At 43.1% G+C, this 21,191-nt stretch overlaps 1 protein-coding gene across 1 annotated transcript in view; it reads right to left on the bottom strand.

Annotated features, from left to right (window-relative positions):
• Positions 1–237: 237 nt before the first annotated feature.
• The window catches only part of sel (canopy family protein seele), a 42,662-nt gene continuing 21,708 nt past the window's right edge, over positions 238–21,191 (bottom strand). The window contains exon 6 of the mRNA XM_080272597.1: positions 238–2,369. Within this exon, the coding sequence (XP_080128723.1) occupies positions 2,046–2,369 (324 nt within the window). The 3' untranslated portion in view covers positions 238–2,045. The remainder of the gene's footprint in view (positions 2,370–21,191) is intronic.

The raw sequence follows: 21,191 nt of genomic DNA, 5'->3' as shown, positions 1-21,191 counted from the left end.
AGATAATGCTGATTTTGTGTGTACAGTGTGTCAGGGAGAGCACAGAGACTGTTGGGTGTGCAAGGACTGATCCTGCTTGGGAATCTCTTGAGCGTGTGGAAGAGTTCTGTTACTTGGGGGGACAGGTTATGTGCTGGAGGTCTGTGGCTAGGGTAACGAGTGGTTGAAGGAAGTTTAGGGACCTGTTGCCTCTCCTCACATTGAGAGGGCTCTCCCTCCATGCTAAGGGATTATGCAGCATGTTAGGATCGTAATGCTGTATGGTAGTGAGACCTGGGCAGTAGAGGAAGAGGATATTCTTAGGCTCAAAGATACAGAAATGAAAACGATTAAATGGATGTTAAGTGCATCCTTGAATGCAAGGCCTGGGAGGACTAGGTTTATGACTGAAGAGTTGAGAGGAAAGATGGAACTGGAATGTATTGGTGCTGTGATGAGGAGTGGCAGATTGAGATGGTTTGGGCATGCCATGAGGATGGAGCATGGCAATTGAGTGTGGAAAGTGAGAAGTGTGAACATTAGGGGTACGGCTGCAAGAGGCAGACCAAAAAAGTCCTGGGACAAGATTACAGAGTGCGACCTCAGTGATATGGATGAGGAATGATTGAGATTTACTGCTAACATAATGCCAATCAGAGGTCAGTGAGACTGATCACCCTCACCTTAAATGTTGGGTCTGAATAGCCTAGCCCTGCATCCTTACTCTCTCGATGGGGCAGGAAAGGATTGGAAGATGGATGGATGAAAATAGGAAGGAAGATGGATGGGTGGCAATAGAAATAGTTCTCATACATTAAAGTCTAGTTAATGGAAGATTTTAAAAACTGTGCATGTCCCTTTTTTTTAACAGGAAATCAGTGTACATGTTATAATTAATCTCCAAATCTCCAAGTATACATATTGTAGCACACTGAATATACACACGTCATCGAGGTCTGACCACAAAATGAGGATGTTCCAACACATGAGACAAGTGACATAAACATACACACTGGTGCCATACTGATATCCAGCACACCATCCCTTGTAATACTTATTAAGTGAAGGTGATTGTAACTTCAGTAATACAGTAGACCCTCATTTTGTGGGCTCCATTTGCATGAAATATGTTTTATGCTGCACTATCGAATTCTACTGCAGCACATTTTGGGCAGCGAAATAACTGACTGACATTCAGTTTGCCCCTATCAACAATCAAAATACCTAGAAGAAAAGCCTCTAATGAATCCAAGTGGAGTGACTATGGGGGTTTTGAGACTTGGTCTCAGCCACTGAGGGATTAGACACACTGCTCATTCCCCCTCCTCTCACCCCTCAGTCTTGGAAACTCCTCTCCCAAAACAACCATCACTATTTCACCTACAGTACCTAGATGGGATGAATTCCATTTACTAGCCACTTATTACCATTACATTCTTGTTCATTCATTATTTATTATATATAATGATGCTCAGTGTGGTTTTATGTAAGTGTTTAGTGGAGTACATTTTTCACGAGGGCCAAAACAAGGACTTTCGGAAAATTTAGAAGATTTCTTCTCCCAAATTAGCCAAACAACAATGGTTCTTATGGAACTATTTGTGCGATTCAATTTCTGCAGAGGTTTTCAGAATACTTTAACTGAACAAAGCAACATTCTCTGCACCAGCTGCTTCAGTAAATTTTGCAAAAATACTGTACAAAATCTCAATTGTTTTTTCATCTCTATCCTTTATATCTCACTGAAGAACCCTGCACATTAATTCCCATTTCTAAAATTCAAAGAATTTATCATTCAATCAACTCTGACTACTGCAACTTGAAGTCACATATGTAATCATTATGAAATATTAAGTAACATGCATTCACAACAACCACACCCAATTATAAGATTACCCAGTCCAATTCACAAACAGTTCATACTTCATATGACTTATCTGAACATCCTGAAACACTACAACTCTTGACTATGAACCTTATTTCAAGTATAAAAGTAAATGAAAACTGCACTGTATATAAGTGCACATATAAAAGCTACGTAAACCATAAAAAGTATCAGTCATGTGTTACAACTCATCTTTTATACCTTGGCACAGCTTGGTCACCTGGTCACAGAATCTAAATTGTGACTGTGCCACATCCAGCTCCGCATGGTCTCTGAAGTGTGACATAACTTCATCCTCATGGTCTTCCAATATGGCATCACAATGGAATTCAAGGCCCTTATTGAGGTCAGGATCTTGCACCATCTCATAGTCTGCAAAGTGTGGGTTCATATTTCCATCCACCACTAGTTTAATGGCCTCTAGTTTCCCAGTCTCCTTGTGACGAGCCTGAGCATAGTCCTTCATTGTACTGCATACGGTCTCCATCACTTCCATCATATGCATCTGACGTAAGCAGAGAGAGATTACATTCATAAAACAATCCTGTAACTTACCTATCAACCTACCATACATGTTTGGCACATGGTACATGAATGGTACACTATAAACCCAAATCTAAAATACGTGGAGACAATAATTTTGAAGAAAGTGCAATGACTGCATAGCAATGCAGAATTATATTAATCCGAAAGAGGAGAAGCACATAAGTACTGTGTATTATAATTTTGTTGGTACTTTTGTTATGGCCCCAGGCTCATCTGGACATGAACCCAGTAGACTGTAGGACAAAGCTACTCTTTTCCTAAAGTACACCATACTGTTTTCAGGGGAAAGAGAAGGAGCTGTTGGTTGTAGGAAAAACTACAGTAGATTTTTTTTTGGGGGGACATGGTATGTGTGGGGGATGGGGCTGGAGCTACTTTAATAGCAAGGGTATGAAATGGTTGGCAGAAATTTAGGGAGTTGTTGCCTCTCCTGACAGTGAGTGCTAAGGGGTCCTTGTAAGCAGTGTATCTCAGGAGTGAAATACTGTATGGTGGTGAGATCTGAGCAGTGAAGGTGGAGGATATTTGTATGCTCTAATGTGCAGATTAGAATTATTTGATGGATGTGCAGTGTGTCCTTAAATAACAGGGCTGGAAGAATTAGGATTGCAAATGAAAAGTTGAGAGGAAGGATGGGACTTGAATGTATCTGAGCATGTGGAGAGGATGGAAGATGGCAGCTGGGCACAGAGGGTGAGGTGTGTACTCTGAGGGTAGAGTTATAACAAGCAGACCAAAAAGGATTCCAGATGAGGTAATAGTGTGTGGCTTCAGGAAGGAGGGACTGAATAAAGAGACTGCTAGAGAATGATCTGCATGGACAGCCACCATTAGGTGACCATGGTCAATGCATACAAGTATGTTGGGAGTCTTCATAAATGAACAAACAATCAAATGAGTTATAGCAGTGCCACATTATAAAGACATTCCTCTCCAGCATCTCACTACTGTAAACTGTAAATAAAACAAAGTGTCCTGTACAAGTCATTCACCATCTGTTATTATAATGTCCACATAAAAATTATACAAGGTACGTATACTGTATCTTCATATGTCCACTGATTTTCTGTAAGGAAAAATGAACCACCATGCCCACTGAATCTCACAACAGAGGTCTCCACATGCTCACACTGCCAACATCAATTTGGTAGAAGCACAATGCTAACTTTAACTTTACTGAAGTAATTGTGCAAAATACAGACAAAGTCCATCAACTGTATGATCTATTTTACTTGGTCAGTTACAATAAATAGGATTATGCAAGAAGACTACATGGGCCAAAAAGGCAGTCAGTTGAATGGGGACCTTTTGTAATAACACCCTTCACAACAGTTTACCAACAGCAAAGTACAGTACATTGTTCAAAACATTTCAAGTGGTGTGTGTGTGTGTGTGTGTGTGTGTGTGTGTGTGTGTGTGTGTGTGTGTGTAATTCACCGGGTCAGTCAGGATCACTTGATGGTCGTGATCGTCAGCTTTTACCCTCCCGGAAGGGAGCTGAGAGCTCCTATAGTCCGATCTAAGGGCAAGGCTGTGACCTTCACACATGCACACACCCATCCCCTTGCTCAAGGGGGACAGTAACCACCCACTTCGTCAGTGAAACTTTTCGCAACCAGAGCGAGGCGCGAACTCCTGTCCACCAGTCGGCAAGCGACCTTTTGTGTGTGTGTGTGTGTGTGTGTGTAATTCACCACCGGGTCGGTCAGGATCACTTGATGGTCGTGATCGTCAGCTTTTACCCTCCCGGAGGGGAGCTGAGAGCTCATATAGTCCGATCTAAGGGCAAGGCTGTGACCTTCACACACCCAAACACCCGTCCCCTTGCTCAAGGGGGACAGTAACCACTCACTTCGTCAGTGAAACTTTTCGCAACCTGAGCGAGGCGCGAACTCCCGTCTACCAGATGGCAAGCGAGAACGTTACCACTGCACCAGCGAGCAGTGTGTGTGTATGTGTGTGTGCACACGCGTGCACGCATACGTACATGTGTGTGTGCGTGGGTGCATCTGTGCATGTGTGTTTCTTACTTAATTGTTCTTACATAATTGTACCTTTACAGGAATGAGTCAAGCTCATACTGTCGTTTCGTTTCGTTTTTAAAGGCTCCAACATGCTTGCATGTGTCGGCCTTGGTCACCTAATGGCGGCTCTCCACGCTGCACGATCCATTGCAGCCTCCCTGTTCAGTCCCTTAACCCTAAGGTCACACTTAATGACCTCGTCCCATGTCTTTCTCGGCCTACCCCTCATAACCCCACCCCCATTATTAACACTTCTCACCTTCCTCACCCAATTATCATCCCCCATCCTCTCCACATGTCCAAACCACCTCAATCTACCTCTCCTCATCACAACACCAATACACTCCAGTCCCATCCTACCTCTCAACTCTTCCATTGTAAACCCAGCCCCTCCAGGCCTTGGGCGCAGGGACGCACTGCACATCCACCTAATCATTGTCATTTCTGTACGTCTGAGCCGGCGAATATCTTCCTTCTTCACTGCCCAGGTCTCACTGCCATACAGCATTACACTCCTAACACATGCTGCATACAAAGACCCCTTAGCATGTAGGGAGAGCCCTCTCAATGTCAGGAGAGGCAAGAGCTCCCTGAACTTCTTCCAACCACTTCTCACCCTAGCCACAGAGCTCCAGCACACAACATGTCTCCCAAATAACAAAACTCTTCCACACACTCAAGAGATTCACCAGCAAATTCAATCCTTTCACGTCTGACAATTTCCACCTGCTCACCCCGGCACGCCGTACACATAAAATCAGCATTATCTCACAGTCTACCTCTGATACCACTACATCTCTTATGCACCCATTTATCACACACACCGCACAAGATGGAATTACTTCCCATGCCCTTGTGGCAAACTGCACATGGCCACTCTCCCTCGTCTTTGACAGTACCGCCACTTTTATTTTATCTGCATTTACCCTTAAACCCTTTTGCCCCATACCATCTCTCCACTTCCTAAACCTTTCCTCCGCCTCCCTTTCATTCTCTGCAATCAACACCAAATCATCAGCATACAACAACTCCCACGGGAGTCCATTTCTAAAGTCACCTGAAAGGGCTTCAAGTACCATGATAAACAACATGGGACTCAAGACTGACCCCTGATGCACACCAACATTCACGGAAAACTCATCAGTCAAATCTCCATTCACTCTCACCTGGGTGTGAGCACCCACATACATGGCCATAACCACCCTAACCAGCCACTCCTCCAAGCCAAGCTTTCTCATTGCCCACTTCACCACCTCTCTAGGGACTCTGTCAAAGGCCTTTTCCAAATCAACAAAAACAAAATAAAGATCCCTTCTCCTACCAATATATTTTTCCTGAAGCTGTCGAACAATGAATATGGCATCAGTGGTCCCCCTACCTGGCATGATCCCGAACTGCATCTCATCAACATTCACTCTTTCTCTAATCATACCTTCTAAAACTCTCTCCATTACCTTCATTATCTGATCTAAAAGCTTTATACCTCTATAATTTCCTCTTTTCAGGGCATCACCCTTCCCTTTATACACATTTACAATTACACTCTTCAGCCAATCATCTGGGACAACACACTCATAAATAATCCTATTTATCAGGTCAGTGACTAAACTCACCCCTTTATCGCCTGAGGCCTTCAACATTTCGGCAGTCAACCCAGACACACCTGCTGCCTTCCCCACCCTCATCCTGCCTATTGCCTCACTCACAGTAGTAGTATCAATCAAAGGCCAAGGGCCAGACACTGGATCTGCTGGCTCCAAACCTTCCCTGTCCCAGTCAAACTCCTCATTCAACAACCGGTTATAATGCTCTCTCCATGCATCTTTAATATCCTCACTGTTCACCACTACCCTTCCTTCATCATTCTTCACACACTGCTCACCTATGATATCCCGATTATCCCTCTTCACCTGACCTGCCACCCTAAATATATTTTTCCTTTCCCCATGATTTAGGTTATCAAGTAATTGTCTCTGTGACTCAGACTTTGCCCTGTATACCTCTCTTCTAGCCCTAAGCTTGGCAGCCAAATATTCCTCTTTGCTACCACCCTTCTTCCATTCCTGGAAAAGCCTTCTTTTCTCCTTAATTGCAGCTTCTACACCCTCATCCCACCACCAAGTTACTTTATGTCTTGGTGGTCCTCTTGTCCAGCCACATGTTACATCAGTAACTCTCAAGAAATTGTTCTTGAGGGCTCTGTACTGTTCATTAACGCCTCTGTCTACAGCTCCATGTTCAGCCACCACTCTCCTCAACTCGCTATAGAAGGCATCCCTTACTACTTGGTTTTTCAGCTTCCATATTTTCCTCCTAGGTACATAAGTCCTCTTTTTCATCACTTGTTCTTTAACCCCTACACCGCGGGCTTGTTTACCAATGACTTGCGTGTGCCGCGGGGTTATTTGGGCTCCGACAGACTCAAAAAATATTTGCCAAAAATCAGTTATTAGTCCTAGAATAATAAAATTACATATGCTTATGGCACATACCTTCAGCTTTCTCCTGGAATGATTGTTGAGCCTTCGTCGGTTACCGTAAGACTTGTGGAGACCTCTGAAGTAGGGTAACGAAGTCTCCACTTTACACTTCCCGACAACCCGTAATATGATTACCACAGCCAGATACAAACACTATAAACACTATTCTACAATTTTCAAGTAGTTTGGGATCCATACTCAAAAAAAAAAAACACTGTGAAAGCAATGGAAATTACGAGCGCGTCTGATCGTCGCACTGGCACTAGTTCGCTCTTGGTAGTCTGTCATTTATTATTCATAAAACCCCTCACACTTTATATTTCTATTACTATATAACACTTATATATATCTACAGTCTTTATCCATAAGTTTCCTTCAGTAGTATTAGTTTATTGTCACTGTAGGGATTCAATTTCTTTCAGTCAAATACGAAGCATTCACTTTCTCGTCCTGTATACTGGCATTGAGAGTGAATGTCACTTTCATCTTCACTCTCATAACTCATAGCATTCAGACATGCTAGAGTGAAACTTTCACTTTCATTACTCCTAGGGTATATACTCGTATTCTCATAATACTACTCATTTACATTTCTATTTACGTTCTCTATTTTATTTACGTTATTTACATTTCTATTTTATTTACACTGTGTTGTGCACTGTCACTTGAAATAACTTATAAAACTATTTTCCATTGTTCACATATATTTACATTCATTACTTTCACTTGCTGTTTACACATTATTTACACATTATTTACAATTCCACTTGCACTGTTTTACTCAATAGAAAGATCGTAGTCACTCTTTTATCAATTGTAAGCCCTTTACCTCTTTCCACACAAGGTTTAGTAGGGGGTAAAGGTCACAGGGCCATTTGCATGGGGGTGCAAAAAGGCCTTGAAGTCAGCAAGAAGAAAAATACATACCCTCGCTTCGGAAGATGAGAGTAAACTGATAACGGAGGGCCAGCGTGGAGGCCTGCTTTAGGGGTTATTCAGAGTTACCAATATTACTTCTTGAAACAGCTAAGTCTAGCACTGATATGATTGGCAGGAAATCTAGACAATACATTATAAATTTGGTAGTTCCAGGTGAATGTAAATATCACTTAGGCTTCTCCCTTCCCTCCTTACATGTATATTTATTACGAAAATAGATTAGAGGCCTACTTAGGAGATATATATTCAGAGCTACCAATGTTAGATCTTGAAACAGCTTTGTCTAGCACTGATATGATTGGCAGGAAATCTAGACAATACATTATAAATTAGGTAGTTCCAGGTGAATGTAAATATCACTTAGGCTTCTCCCTTCCCTCCTTACATGTATATTTATTACGAAAATAGATTATACGGCATATTTCAAGGGGAAAAAAACAGCGAAAATTAGCGAACGAGTGCACGTGAGGTGTTGTCAGGTGATAATTAGCCAATTCCAGGTGTATGGCACTCTCACTTACCTTATTTCTTTCTTGTATATATTATTTGGTATAAGAATAGGACATAGGGCTTATTTCAATGGATGAAATCAGTGAAAAATTCCAGGGAAGATTTACTTAGCGTAGCACGGCCGGGCAGGCGAGAGGATAGGGTAATGGAGGGGGGGTAGGGAGGGGAGTCAAGAACGGGGAGAAATGGCTAAATTGTCAACAATGGATGGGAGTACAGATGAGATTAGGAGTGCTGACTAGTGTTGGACATTGGCAATACTGATAGATGATACAAGCCCCCACTTGGAAGCCCGGGTGAATTCAAAATAACACAGAATCACAAAAGCGACGCCCCGCGGTATGATCCCTTGCTCCCAAGCGTCACGAAAGTGACGCCCCGCGCTTAAGGGGTTAAGCACCATATCACAAATCAACAGTTTGTGTTGCTGCACACACTCCTCACTTCCTATAACTTTAACATCCCTCACTAACCTCCTATCAGCCCTCCTAACCAGAAAATAATCTATCTGACTGCTATTTCCCCCAGACTCATACGTAATTAACCTACTGTCTCTTTTCTTAAAATATGTGTTGCACACAATCATATCCGTTGCCTCCCCAAACTCGAGTATCCTTTCCCCTTCTGCATTCCTTAGACCATACGCACATCCCCCATGCACTCCTTCATAACCTTGTGCTGCTTCACCTACATGACCATTTAAGTCCCCTCCCAAAATCACTATCTCATCATCACGCATACCACCCACTACACGTATTAAATCATCCCAAAATCTATCTATCTCTGATTCATCCAATCCTGCCTGTGGAGCATATGCCGATATAATCGCAGATATCTTTCTTCCCAACAGAATTTTCACTACCAATATCCTATCGCTTACTCTCAAAACATTCATAACATATTCCACCCATTTCTCCGGAACCATCACACCAACACCTCCATATCCGTCTGTCCCCCCCTGCCAAAACAACTTATAGCAACAGTCCTTCCCAACAATCTTTCTGGCTGATCCACCCCTGTACTGGTGTATTAAACCATTTTTATCATCCATATTCTTAAATTTATGAATAGTTTTGGCACACACTATTTCATTTGGCAGTGCATTCCACCAATCAATTGCCCTATTTGGGAAACTGAATTTCCTTCCGTCTTTATCGCCTCTCTTTTTATGTAGTTTTTTGCAGTGTCCTCTTGCTGATGCTTCCCCATAGGTTATATATTCCATCTTGTAGCTGCCCTTTGTACTTTTTCAATCTTATCTATGTGTTTTTTTTTAGATGAAGATTCCAGACTACTGATGCATACTCCAGGGTTGGTGTGATGAATGACGTTATCTTTCTCACCATGTCTTGATTTATATGTGTCAACACTATTCTCATATTAGAAAGCAGTGCTTACGTGTTACGTACCTTCTCACTGATGTGGTCCGCTGGAGATAGTCTGTTATTGATAATCATTCCTAGGTCTTTCTCCCTTTCTGATATGTGCAGGGTTGATCTTCCTACCTTACAATCCCAATCTGGTCTTTTCTCACTTTTACCAAACTCAATTACATGACACTTGTCCACATTAAATTCCATATATTTGTAGTTTTTATTTAGTCTTTCACAAGTATCTTTCTCTTGTGTATATATGATCCCCTGATCCATAATGGACCATATTTTATCTTTAACTTTGGTTTTGCTTTGGATCTAGCTGTAAAATAGCTTAGGCTGGTCACTGCTTTTATTTATAATGTCTTCCTTAAACTGTCTTTGAGCCTCCCTCCTTATCTTTGTACAACCATTTCTTGCCTGTTAAAAGTTGTTATATGCCCTCTCACTATTGTGTCTTCTATATCTATTCCACAGTAAGTTTCTTTTTCTTTTGATTGTTTACATTTTGTATTAAACCATTTCTTTATTTTCACTCGTTTCTTTTTGCTAAGGGATGTAATTTTGGATTTCTATTGCGTAAATCTCACAGAATTTTCTATATATTATATTTAAATCTTGTCCTCTAAGCTCCTTTTCCCAATCTATATCTAAGAAGTACTTCTTCAGTTCATCATAGCTGCCCATTTTGTAGTTTAGACTCTTTTTGTAACTCTCATTACAGGTAACTAAGTCATATGCAATCTTGAAGTTGCAATTTAATACTGCATGGTCACTTTTGCCAAATGAAGGGTGATACATTATTCTGCCAGTATCATTTTCTTGCCTAGTTAATATAAGATCTAGTACTGATGGAGGAAGGTAGAGTCCCGGAGGATTGGAAGTCAGGTATAATAATTCCCCTGTACAAAGGAAACGGGAAAAAAGAAGTATGTGGTAATCATAAGGGCATTTGTCTTCTTAGTGTAATAGGAAAAGTATATGGCAGGATACTTACTAACAGAGTTAGAGAAATAACAGAGGAATTAGTTGGAGAAGGACAGGGAGGTTTTAGGAAGGGAAGAGGTTGTGTAGATCAGATATTCATTCTTAGATCTTTGTTGGAACAGTTTCTAGAGAAGGGAAAGAAGTTGTATGATGCCTTCATGGATTTGGAGAAAGCATATGACAGAGTGCATAGACAAGGATTGTGGAAAGTATTAAGAATATATGGAGTAGTTGGGAAGTTGCTGAATGCCATGAAGAGCATGTATGAGGGTGCAAAGGCTGCAGTGTGTGTGGATAGTGAACTAGGTGAAATTTTCTATTTGAAGGTTGGATTGAAACAGGGATGTGTCATGTCTTCATGGCTGTTCAATCAGTATATGGATAGGGTTATAAAAGAGATACAAGGTAGGGCAGTGGATGTTGTAGTGGCCCTAATGAGAGAGGGCAGTGTTTGGAAACTGCTTGTACTGTTGTTTGCAGATGATACTGTGTTGTTAAGTGAAGACGAAGAGGAGCTACAAGGCTTGGTGCATGAGTTTGGGAGAGTATGTAAGAAACGGAATCTAAAGGTGAATGTACGGAAGAGTAATATTGTGGTCTTTGAGAGAGGTGAAGTCAGTGAATGTACAGTGAGGTTGAATAAAGAGGAAATGGAAAATGTGAATCTGTTTAAATACTTGAGTAGTGTGATGAGTAAGGATGGAAGTCTAGAGGGTGAAGTGCTTGAAAGGGTACAACAAGGAAGAAAGGTTGCTGGTTCCTTGAAAGCAGTGATAAGAAACAGGGAAGTGAGCATAGAAGTGAAAAAGTTACTACATAACAGTATTGTGATACCAACTCTAACGTATGGAAGTGAAGCATGGACCTTGTTGGAGGGAGAGAAGTCAAGAGTGAGAGCTGTGGAAATGAGTTATCTGAGAGGAGCATGTGAAGTCACATGGAAAGACAGATTGACAAATGAGGAAGTGAAGGATTTTTGTGGTGTGGATGTGCATGTGATACGATGCGTTAGGAGAAACACACTGAGATGGTTTGGCCATGTGGAGAGGACGGAGAGTGAGAGACTAATGAGGAGAGTCTATGTGAGTGAGGTGGAGGGGGGGAGGGAGGGGGAGGCCAAGGATAAGATGGAGGGATGGAGTGGACAGGTATACGAGAGAGGGGGGTGTGAGCTGGGAGCAGGGAAGGGGACAGGGTGACATGGAGGCGATCTGTTTGTGGCCACCCCTTACGGGATTAAGGTGTCTGGTAATAGATTGATAGAAAGATAAATAGACTGATGGATCATCAAGTCCTCTTTTTCTGGTGTTTTCATTTACATGCTGTGTTAGGGAAAACTCCTGCACAAGATCCAGGAGCTTTTGATCCCAACAGCTTTCATGGCTTCTTACAGCTAGAGTATTCCAATTTATATTTGTACTGAAATCTCCGGTTAATTTAATTTTTTCAGATTTCTCTTCCAATCTACCTTAAACTCTGAATTGTACTTTCTGCCAGGTCTTCATATTCATCTCTTTCCCAAGTGTTTGTTTTGGGTGGCATGTATAAATATGCCACAGTTAATTTCCCTTCTGATGTAATTATATCCAGTGCAATCAGTTCTACTTGTGAGGGTATATCTGTTTTTATTTCTTTGACTTGTAGACTTTTCTTTGTTAAGATTAAAATTCCTCCTCCTTTTCTTAAATCTGTCTCTTCTCCATATAATGTATTCCTCTAAGTTTAGGGTATCGTTTGATACCTTTGGAGTTAATTTTGTTTCAGGCAAATAATATATGGTTCCTTTTCTTTGGTATAGTCTTCCATCTCTAATAATTTAGACACCATTTCATCTACATCTGAGTACATCAACTGAACTTGTTTACATACTTGCCATAACTTGAGTCTACTACCTTCCTTCTTGTTATTCTCTGTTGGTTATGTACCACTTTCGTTCCTGCAATCCTATTACTTTGTAAAAAAAAATTACTCTTCTCTTCCTCTGATATATAAGGTGGTAAATCAGATGAACAGGGAGAATAGAGATATCATTGGTGAGCAGTGTGTGAAGAATGAAGAAGGAAGGGGAGTGGTGAACAGTGGGGATATTAAAGATGCATGGAGAAAGCATTACAACCAGTTGTTAAATGAGGAGTTTGACTGGGAGAAGGAAGGTTTGGAGCCAGCAGATCCAGTGTCTGGCCCTTGGCCTTTGATTGATGCTGCTACTGTGAGCAGGGTAATAGGCAGGATGCAGGTAGGGAAGGCAGCAGGGTGTATCTGGGTTGACTGCTGAAATGTTGAAAGCCTCCGGAGATATAGGAGTGAGGTTAGTAACTGACCTGATAAATATGATTATATATGTGTGTGTTGTCCCAGATGACTGGCTGAAGACTGTAATTGTAAATGTGTAGAAGGGGAAGGGTCATGCCATGGAGAGAGGAAATTATAGAGGCATAAAGCTTTTAGACCAGATAATGAAGGTAATGGAGACAGTTCTAGAAGGTATGATTAGAAAAGAGTGAATATTGATGGGATGCAGTTTGGGTTTCAGCCGGGCAAAAGGGACCACTGATGCCATATTCATTGTTCAACAGTTTCAGGAAAAATATATAGGAAAGAAATGGAGTGAATATTGATGAGATGAAGTTTGGGTTTATGCCAGACAAAGGGACCACTGATGCCATATTCATTGTTCAACAGTTTCAGGAAAAATATATAGGAAAGAAATGGGAACTGTACTTTGTTTTTGTTGATCTGGAGAAGGCCTTTGACAGGGTCCCTAGAGAAATGGTGAAGTGGGCAATGGTAAAGCTTGGGATCGAGGAGTGGCTGGTTAGGGTTGTTATGGCCACGTATGTGGGTGCTCACACCCAGGTAAGGGTGAATGGAGGTTTGAGTGATGTGTTTCCATGAATGATGGTGTGCATCAGGGGTCAGACTTGAGCCCCTTGTTGTAGTAGTACTAGTAGTTGTTCCCAAGGCAGTCTGGCTGAACAGCCCGGAGCCCCTTAGGAAGGCTATGGCCGAGACTGGGCTTTCCCACAGAGCTCTCAAAGAGTGTATGTTGTGTTGTTGGTGTAGGTGATTGTGTGCAATGCAGTCTTCCATGATGTGCTTAATAGTATGGGGTGCTGTGTTGCATCCTGGACAGGCATCAGCGACAGAGGCTGGATGGTGCCCACATCTCAGCCTGACCAGGTGCACCCTGTCCTCAAGAAGGAGATAGGATTCAAAAGGGTTTGGATGTCAGGATGCCATGCATGCAGCTGTGTGTTGTCTTTAAGTGACTGAAGGGAGCAGCGAGTGATCTGAGTCTGGATATGCTTCTGGAAGCTGGTCTGAGGTAGGCAAGGGGGAAGAGATGACATTATTTGTGAATGGTATCGTGTGCTGGGTGTTGTTTTGATGTTCCTTGGTGTGGGTGGATGTGCTGCCATGTAATATAGTGGATGTTGTGGGTTTGTGGAGGCTGCACCAAGAAACTGGGTGCCTCTCATGTCTAGGTGATCCTTGACTTTGAGGACTTTGGTTTCTTGATGTAGGTGGCCTGTGGGTGTAGTAGCTGTGCAGCCTGTGATTATTTTTAGGGCCTTGTTCTGTATGGTCTGTGGAGTGTTGTAGTGTGTTTTGGTGAGGTTAGGAGCCCAGGCAGGGCTTGCATAATTCATCACTGAACGTATGTATTGTCAGTATACTGTGGTGGTGGTTTCTTTGTTGTGTCCGAATGTTATATGGGCAAGTGACCTCAAGGCACTGAGTCTTGGTGTTGTTTTATTTTTAATGTTTGTGAAGTGTTGGTTAAATGACACTGATGTATTGTATGTTACACCAAGGATTTTGTGTGTGTGTGTGGGGGAGGGGGAGTGTTGTTTATGGTGAGGTGTGACATGTGACTGTGTTCTGCTGTCCAGTTTGTGAAAAGGGTCACTGTAGATTTGGCTGGGGCTATTTTAAGCCTGTTTGTGGTGAACCATTCGTGTAGTGTGTTGAGGTAAGGTTGGATGATGCGTACATGTAAGCGTTATATCATCTGCATAGGAAGCTATGTGTATCTGGTGTGTGGGGTGTGGGTATGTCGTGCATGTATAGGTTAAGAAGTGTAGGGGACAAAACAGATCCTTGGGGGATGCCGTTTGTGAAGTTTCTGATGTTAGAAGACTGACTGGCAAATGTTACATGTGCACATCTGCCTGCTAAGTAGCTTGTCAGCCATCTTTTTGTGTTATTGTGCATGTTTGTGTTCAGTATTTTGTTTGTGAGGTTGTGGTGGGGGATGGCATGAAAAGCTTTGCTAATGTCTAGTGTGATTAGGAGTATTCTGTGTGGTGGCCTAGCAGAATTCATGCCACCAAAAACTCTCTGTATAAGGTCTGTAAGAAGGGTGTTTGTGGAGTGTAGTGGCCTAAAGCCATGTTCTGATTGGGCTAGGGGAATGTGAGTTGCGACTAGCTGTAGTACCAGTCGTTCAGTGACTTTAGAGGGGATGCAGAGGAGTGTGATGGGGCGGTGTGAAGAAGGTAATGTGGGGTCTTTGTTGGGTTTAGGGATAGTGATGATAATTTCATGTTTCCAAATGTTGGGTATTATGTTGTCAGTAGCTGTAGTTTGATATGTTGGTGAGTGCTTGTATGCCTTGTGGTCCAAGGTGTTTAAGGTGAATGTTGCTTATGTTGTCTGGCCCACAGGCAGATGAGTGCCTAAGGTTGTTAATGATGCGCTTCGTCTGGCTGTAAGTGAAAGGTGCGTAGTCTGGGTCTGCGGGGAACTGTCTCTTACGTCGGTCTTCGGGATGGGGGTTTAGATGGCTGACTTGTGGAAAGTGATTGATGAGAGTGTTTGCTTGTTGTTTGTTTGAGGGTATGGTGTCTCTTGTTGTGATGGCAGCGCATGACTGTGCTGTGTTGCTGTTGGGAAGTGTGATGCTGTTTAGTGTTTTGTAGAGTTTGCTGATGTTTGTTTTGTGGTAAAGTGTTTGGAGGTAATTTTTCCAGTTTAGTGTTTGCTGTTCTGATATTTTATTGTTTATTTGTGTGTTGAGTTCTTGTATTTGTTTTACGGTGTCTTGTGTATGGGGTGTTGGGGAGCGTCGCAGTGTGTCCTGTTCTCTGATGAGGCTTTGAATTTCTGGTGTGAAGTTGGAGTTGTCTCTCTTTCTGTTGCCTCTAAGGATGTGTCTTTTGTCTGCATCTTGTATAACTGTACTGAAAGTGTGCACAGTGGTGTTGATGTTTGTGATGGGTGTACTGTTTAGTGTTTCGATATGGTGTTCTGTTTCAGTTACAAAGGTCTCCCAGTTGACTCTCTTATAATTATTGCATGTGTGTTTGTGGCCAGCAAGGGTGATTCTGGTTTGGGTAGTGATGATGATTGGAAGATGATCAGAACCTAGGGTTTTGACCACTATCCAGGATGTAGAGAGGCCAGGTTCAGGGAGCAGAAGGTGATGTCTGGGGATGATGGGAGGAAAAGGGCTTGGTGTGGGATATGGGTATGTTGGTCTAGATTGTTCAGTATGAAAAGATGATCTGTCTGGGATGGTAGTACCAGCCCTCTGTGTCAGGATTGTTGACATGCCAGGCCAACGACTTGGCATTGAAATCACCACCCAGGATGATGTTGGGTATGTTAGTGATGTGGTGTATCTGTTGAGAGTAATTGCGTGGTACTGTGGGGGACGACTGGGGGGAAATGTATGTGTTGGCGATTGTTATGTGTGATTTGTTACCAGTGCATATTTTAATTGATTGTACTTCTGCTGTGGTGTCATGTGGGGGGAGAAGTGACTTTGTGTGTGCACTGGTATCTGCAAAGTTGATGGATTTGTGTAACTGGGTGATGAGTCCACCGCCACCGCCGTCGGCCTGGTCTTGTCGAATGGTGGTGAAGTTATGAAATGTTGGTGATTTCTGTGCTCTGTGTAGTTTTGTTTCTTATAAGATGGCAATGTGTATGTTCTGTTGTTTGATGAATTGTGTGAGTTCTTGTTTTTTTGCGTTTATGCCATCTATGTTTAACTGAAGGATGTTTATGTTGTGTGTGCAATGTGTGCTGGCTGCTGCAGCACAGAGGGGAGGTGGTGTAGGTGGAGGGAGGGGTAGGAGGAGGTTATGATGGAGGTATGGGTTGAGGTGGATTAGGATGGGTTAGAATGGGAGGAGTTGGGGGACTGGATGGTGTGGGAAGGATTGGTGGGTTTGGCTGTGGAGGTGTGAAGGAAGTAGGAGTAGGATTGGTCGGGGGATTACTGGGTAGGGGGAAGGAGCATAAGGAGCAGGTCCAGGTGTTTGTGTAATGTTTTCTGGATGCAAGTGTTGTGCAGGTGTAATGGGTCCAGTTCTTGCAGGAACTGCACTGAACTGAACCCTTTGTCTGTCGACTCGAGGTGATAGATTTTAAGCATGTTGGACATATGTATTTGTTGGTGGGTCCTGGACTGCTCTCAATGTCCCCAGCTAGAAGAAGTCGTCAAGAAATGACAGCCAGGGAGTCATTTCTCGGTGTAGAAAAAAACTGTGTTGTTGTGTGTGTTGTGTTGGGAGATGTGGTACTTGCCCGGGCGACCGAAGCCACTCCCAGGTACTCGGGCCCTGTGAAGGGCCGGGGGGGTTTTCGGTCGTTTGGTCCCCATGCTGTCCTCCTCTTCTCTTCAACAGCCTCTGGGGGATAGACCTACGATGAAGACGCCACCACTCCAGGTCCAGCCCCTTGTTGTTTATCATGGTACTTGAAGCCCTCTCACGTGACTTCAGAAATGGATTCCCGTGGGAGATGTTGTATCCTGATGATCTGGTGTTGATTGCAGAAAATGAAAGGGAGGCAGAGGAAAGATTTAGATAATGGAGAGATCGTATGGAGCATAAGGGCTTAGGAGTAACTGCAGATAATGCAAAAGTAATGGTATCTAGGGCTGGGGGTGGTATGTCAAAGAAGAGGGAGACAGGCCATGTGCAATTTGTCACAAGGGTGTGGGGAGTAATTCCATCTTGTGCAGTATTTGTGATATCTGGGTGCGTAAGAGATGTAGTGGTATCTGAGGCAGACTGAGGTAATAATGATTTCATGTGTGCGGTATGTTGGGGAGAGCACGTGGATATTGCTAGGAATGAAAGGATTGAACTTGCTGGTGAGTCTCTTGAGTATGTGGAAGAGTTTTGTTATCTGGGAGACATGTTATGTGGCTTGCATGAGGTGTGGTTGGAAGAAGTTCAGGGAGGTGTTGCCTCTCCTCACACTGAGAGGGCTCTCCCTTCATGCTAAGAGATCTTTGTATGCAGGTGTGTTAGAAATGTAACGCTGTATGGTAGCAAGTCCTGGACAGTAAATGAAGAGGATATTCGCAGACTCAAACGTACAGAAATGGCAATGATTGGGTGGATGTGCAGTGCATCCTTGAGTTCAAGGCCTGGGGGGGCTAGGTTTATGATGGAAGAGTTGAGAGGTAGGATGGAATTGGAGTGGATTGACATTGTGATGAGGAGAGATAGACTGAGATGGCTTGGGCATGTGGAGAGGATGGGGAATGATAACTGAGTGCAGAAAGTCTATCTATCTATTGCCAGACGCCTCAATCCCGTTTGGGGTGGCCACAAACAAATCGCCTCCAAGTCGCCCTGTCCCCCGCCATTTCACTGCCCTGCTCCCAACTCACACCCCCCTCTCTCATATACCTCTCCACCCCATCCCTCCATCTCATTCTTGGCCTCCCCCTCCCTCTTCCCCCCTCCACCTCACTCACATACACTCTCTTCGTCAGTCTTTCACCCTCCATCCTCTCCACATGGCCAAACCACCTCAGTGTGTTCCTCATAACGCTTCCTATCACATCCACATCCACACCACAACGCTCCTTTATATCTTCATTCGTCAGCCTGTGTCTCCACGTGACTCCACAGGCTCCTCTTAAACAACTGAGAAGTGTTAATATTGGAGGCAGGGTGGCGAGAGGTAGACCAAAAATGACCTGGGATGAGGTCACTGAGTGTGATCTCAGGGTTAGGGGACTAAATATGGAAGCTGCCAGAGATTGCGCAGCATTAGGTGACCAAGGCTGATGCATACAATCATGCTGGAGTCTTCAAAAACAAAAACAAAAGGGTTTACTGGTGCTGTGACCCCAAGAATTTCACCCATTTTTCCCATTTGAAGCCCTCCTATCACTACTTTTTTTAGCTGAAATAATAAGATTAGTTATCAAATTGTATGGCGCCCGGTGGTTTAGCGGGTAATGACGGCACTCCAATCGGATTGAGCTGGTGAAGGTTTATATCCAAGGGATGGTTGGCGTTATCGCTCATGTAAAGCCACTCAGGCATGAGTGAGACTGGTCACTCTCATCTTAAATGTCAGGACCAACATGCCTAGCCCCGGGCTCCGACACTCCTCACGGGGCAACGTGAGATTGGATGATGGATGGATGGATGGATGAAATCGTCATCAGTAACATAAAACTCACCTTAAAGGAGTTAATGAGGTGTTTGGTGTGACGAGTGTACTGAAGCTTTCGCATGGAGGCTACTACGGCATGTCCCCTGACCCCCTGTTGGCCTCGTCCCCATTCCTGCCTCTCACGCCAGGGTCACCCACTTGTCAACACTTCATCAAACCCCCCAAAATTAAAATATTCAGGCAAGTCCCAAATGTCATCAACGTCTTCATCCACTTCAACCCTTTTCTGTTGTTCTTTCTTGGCTGGCTGGCGTTGTGAAAGAAAGCGAGTGATGAGTGACTGATGGCGGGCATTCACTTGAACGTGATACTGTTTCTGGTATTTTCTTGAAATTTTATTTAGAGTCCAATCAGTAGTCATTAATTCTGATGGCCACTCTCCCTCCGTCTCACCAGACCAGAGTTGTGGCAGGAGAGTCGATTAGGCATGTTTAGTAGTTGCCAGTGCTGTATTATTCCTGGCTTTGATGAAGAAATTTACAACCTGTTGAATGTTACATTTCTTCTGGAATACAGCAACAGTCAATATGGCAGGGGTTGCAGGTATGTCAGGTGGAGCATGTGAGTCTGGTGGGGCTGTAGAGGTGGAGGGGGTGATGGCTGGTGAGTACAGTGGGGCGGTGGAGGTGGAGAGGACGGCGGAGGGCGAGTCAGGGGAGGCAGCAAGGGGAGGATCCTTCATCTCCTCCTTGCTACCGCTCACAGTCCAGCAATTTCCTTCATCCCTTTTTGTTTGTCTGTTTCATTCCTCATCTTGTTATGGACATATTTGTAGTATAACAACTTGGCATTCATGAAACAACCATTACTCAAGTGAATCCAAACGTTTTCATAGAAACTTGAGAGTCTATTCTAACTTACCGTTACTGCCGAAAACGTTATTATCAGAGTCGTTATTTGCGAGATCCTACTGTAGCTTTTTAATAATAATATATATATGAAACTTCTAATCTGTCTGTGTATGTAATGGAACGAAAAATGTATTGCGCATAACGCTTGATGACTGTCACTACTTGGTACGAAAGATGCACTTCGTCTAACCTTACAGTATTTTTCCCACTTAAAAGACATATTTTTCAATCATGGTTTATCCATCCACTGGATTTTCCAAAACCTAACCCTTGTGGTTGGAGATGGACTACTCTACAGTGCTTATATACAGTACATAACTTTCCAGGCAAATGTTCTTAAGTCCATACCAAACATAATTCTCCTGGAACATTAAAAAAAATCCATTACAACATTCAAAGACCCAATGCCAACTCTTCAGATCACTTATTAACATAATTCTGGGCTGATGACGTGCCGATGTGTCATTTGTTGCCCAACTGATTCCAGGCCGATGATGAGGCAGAACGTCATTTTTTATAAGCAATTTTTCATGGTTCAAATATGTGGCACAACAATATGGTGAACACACCAGACATGCATAAGTACTGTATTTCGTTGGATAATCACTCCCGGCCCAGGAACAGGGTAGAAAAGTTATGCACAGCTAGCCTGGTATGGTGTTAAAAACAATGCAAGTTTTTGGCATGTAGTTTAAAACTCTACCAAACTTTCTCTTCTAAACCTTTTTCAACTGAGGTGTAAATAGCATTATCAAGGTCACTTTCCTTAATCTAATATCTATTTATGAACCCATTATATTAATCACTCAGTGGGGTAACACAGGCAGTGGTGGTAGGTGGGGGTACCCATCATCTATTTATATAGTGCTGACTACTTTATTCTCCATGTCTATCATTCTTTTTCTGTCTATCCTCCTCTCTTCCTATTTTTCCCATCCTACCTGTTTCTGTTCATTGTTAATATTTCCACTTCAGTGGACCTACAATGAGTGACAGGCCAAATGGTTTCCTGTAACTCGAGAAACCACTTACAATGCAGAGTGGTAATCATATAGCCAAATATCTGGGTCATGTGAAGCCTACTATGGTGCCCGTTAACTAGGTGGAGAGATGCAAATGTGGCATTCACCCAGGAACAAAATCTCCACACTAATCTCCTGCTTCACTACCTGGTTGTGGCAAGGGGCTTC

The sequence above is a fragment of the Coenobita brevimanus genome, chromosome 51 (assembly GCF_032717465.1).
Source record: "Coenobita brevimanus isolate Jiangsu-jjx chromosome 51, ASM3271746v2, whole genome shotgun sequence".
NCBI classification, from domain to species: Eukaryota; Metazoa; Arthropoda; class Malacostraca; order Decapoda; family Coenobitidae; genus Coenobita; species Coenobita brevimanus.
The sequence above is the reverse complement of the archived record's forward strand: the minus strand, read 5'-3'. Positions and strand labels throughout refer to the sequence as shown.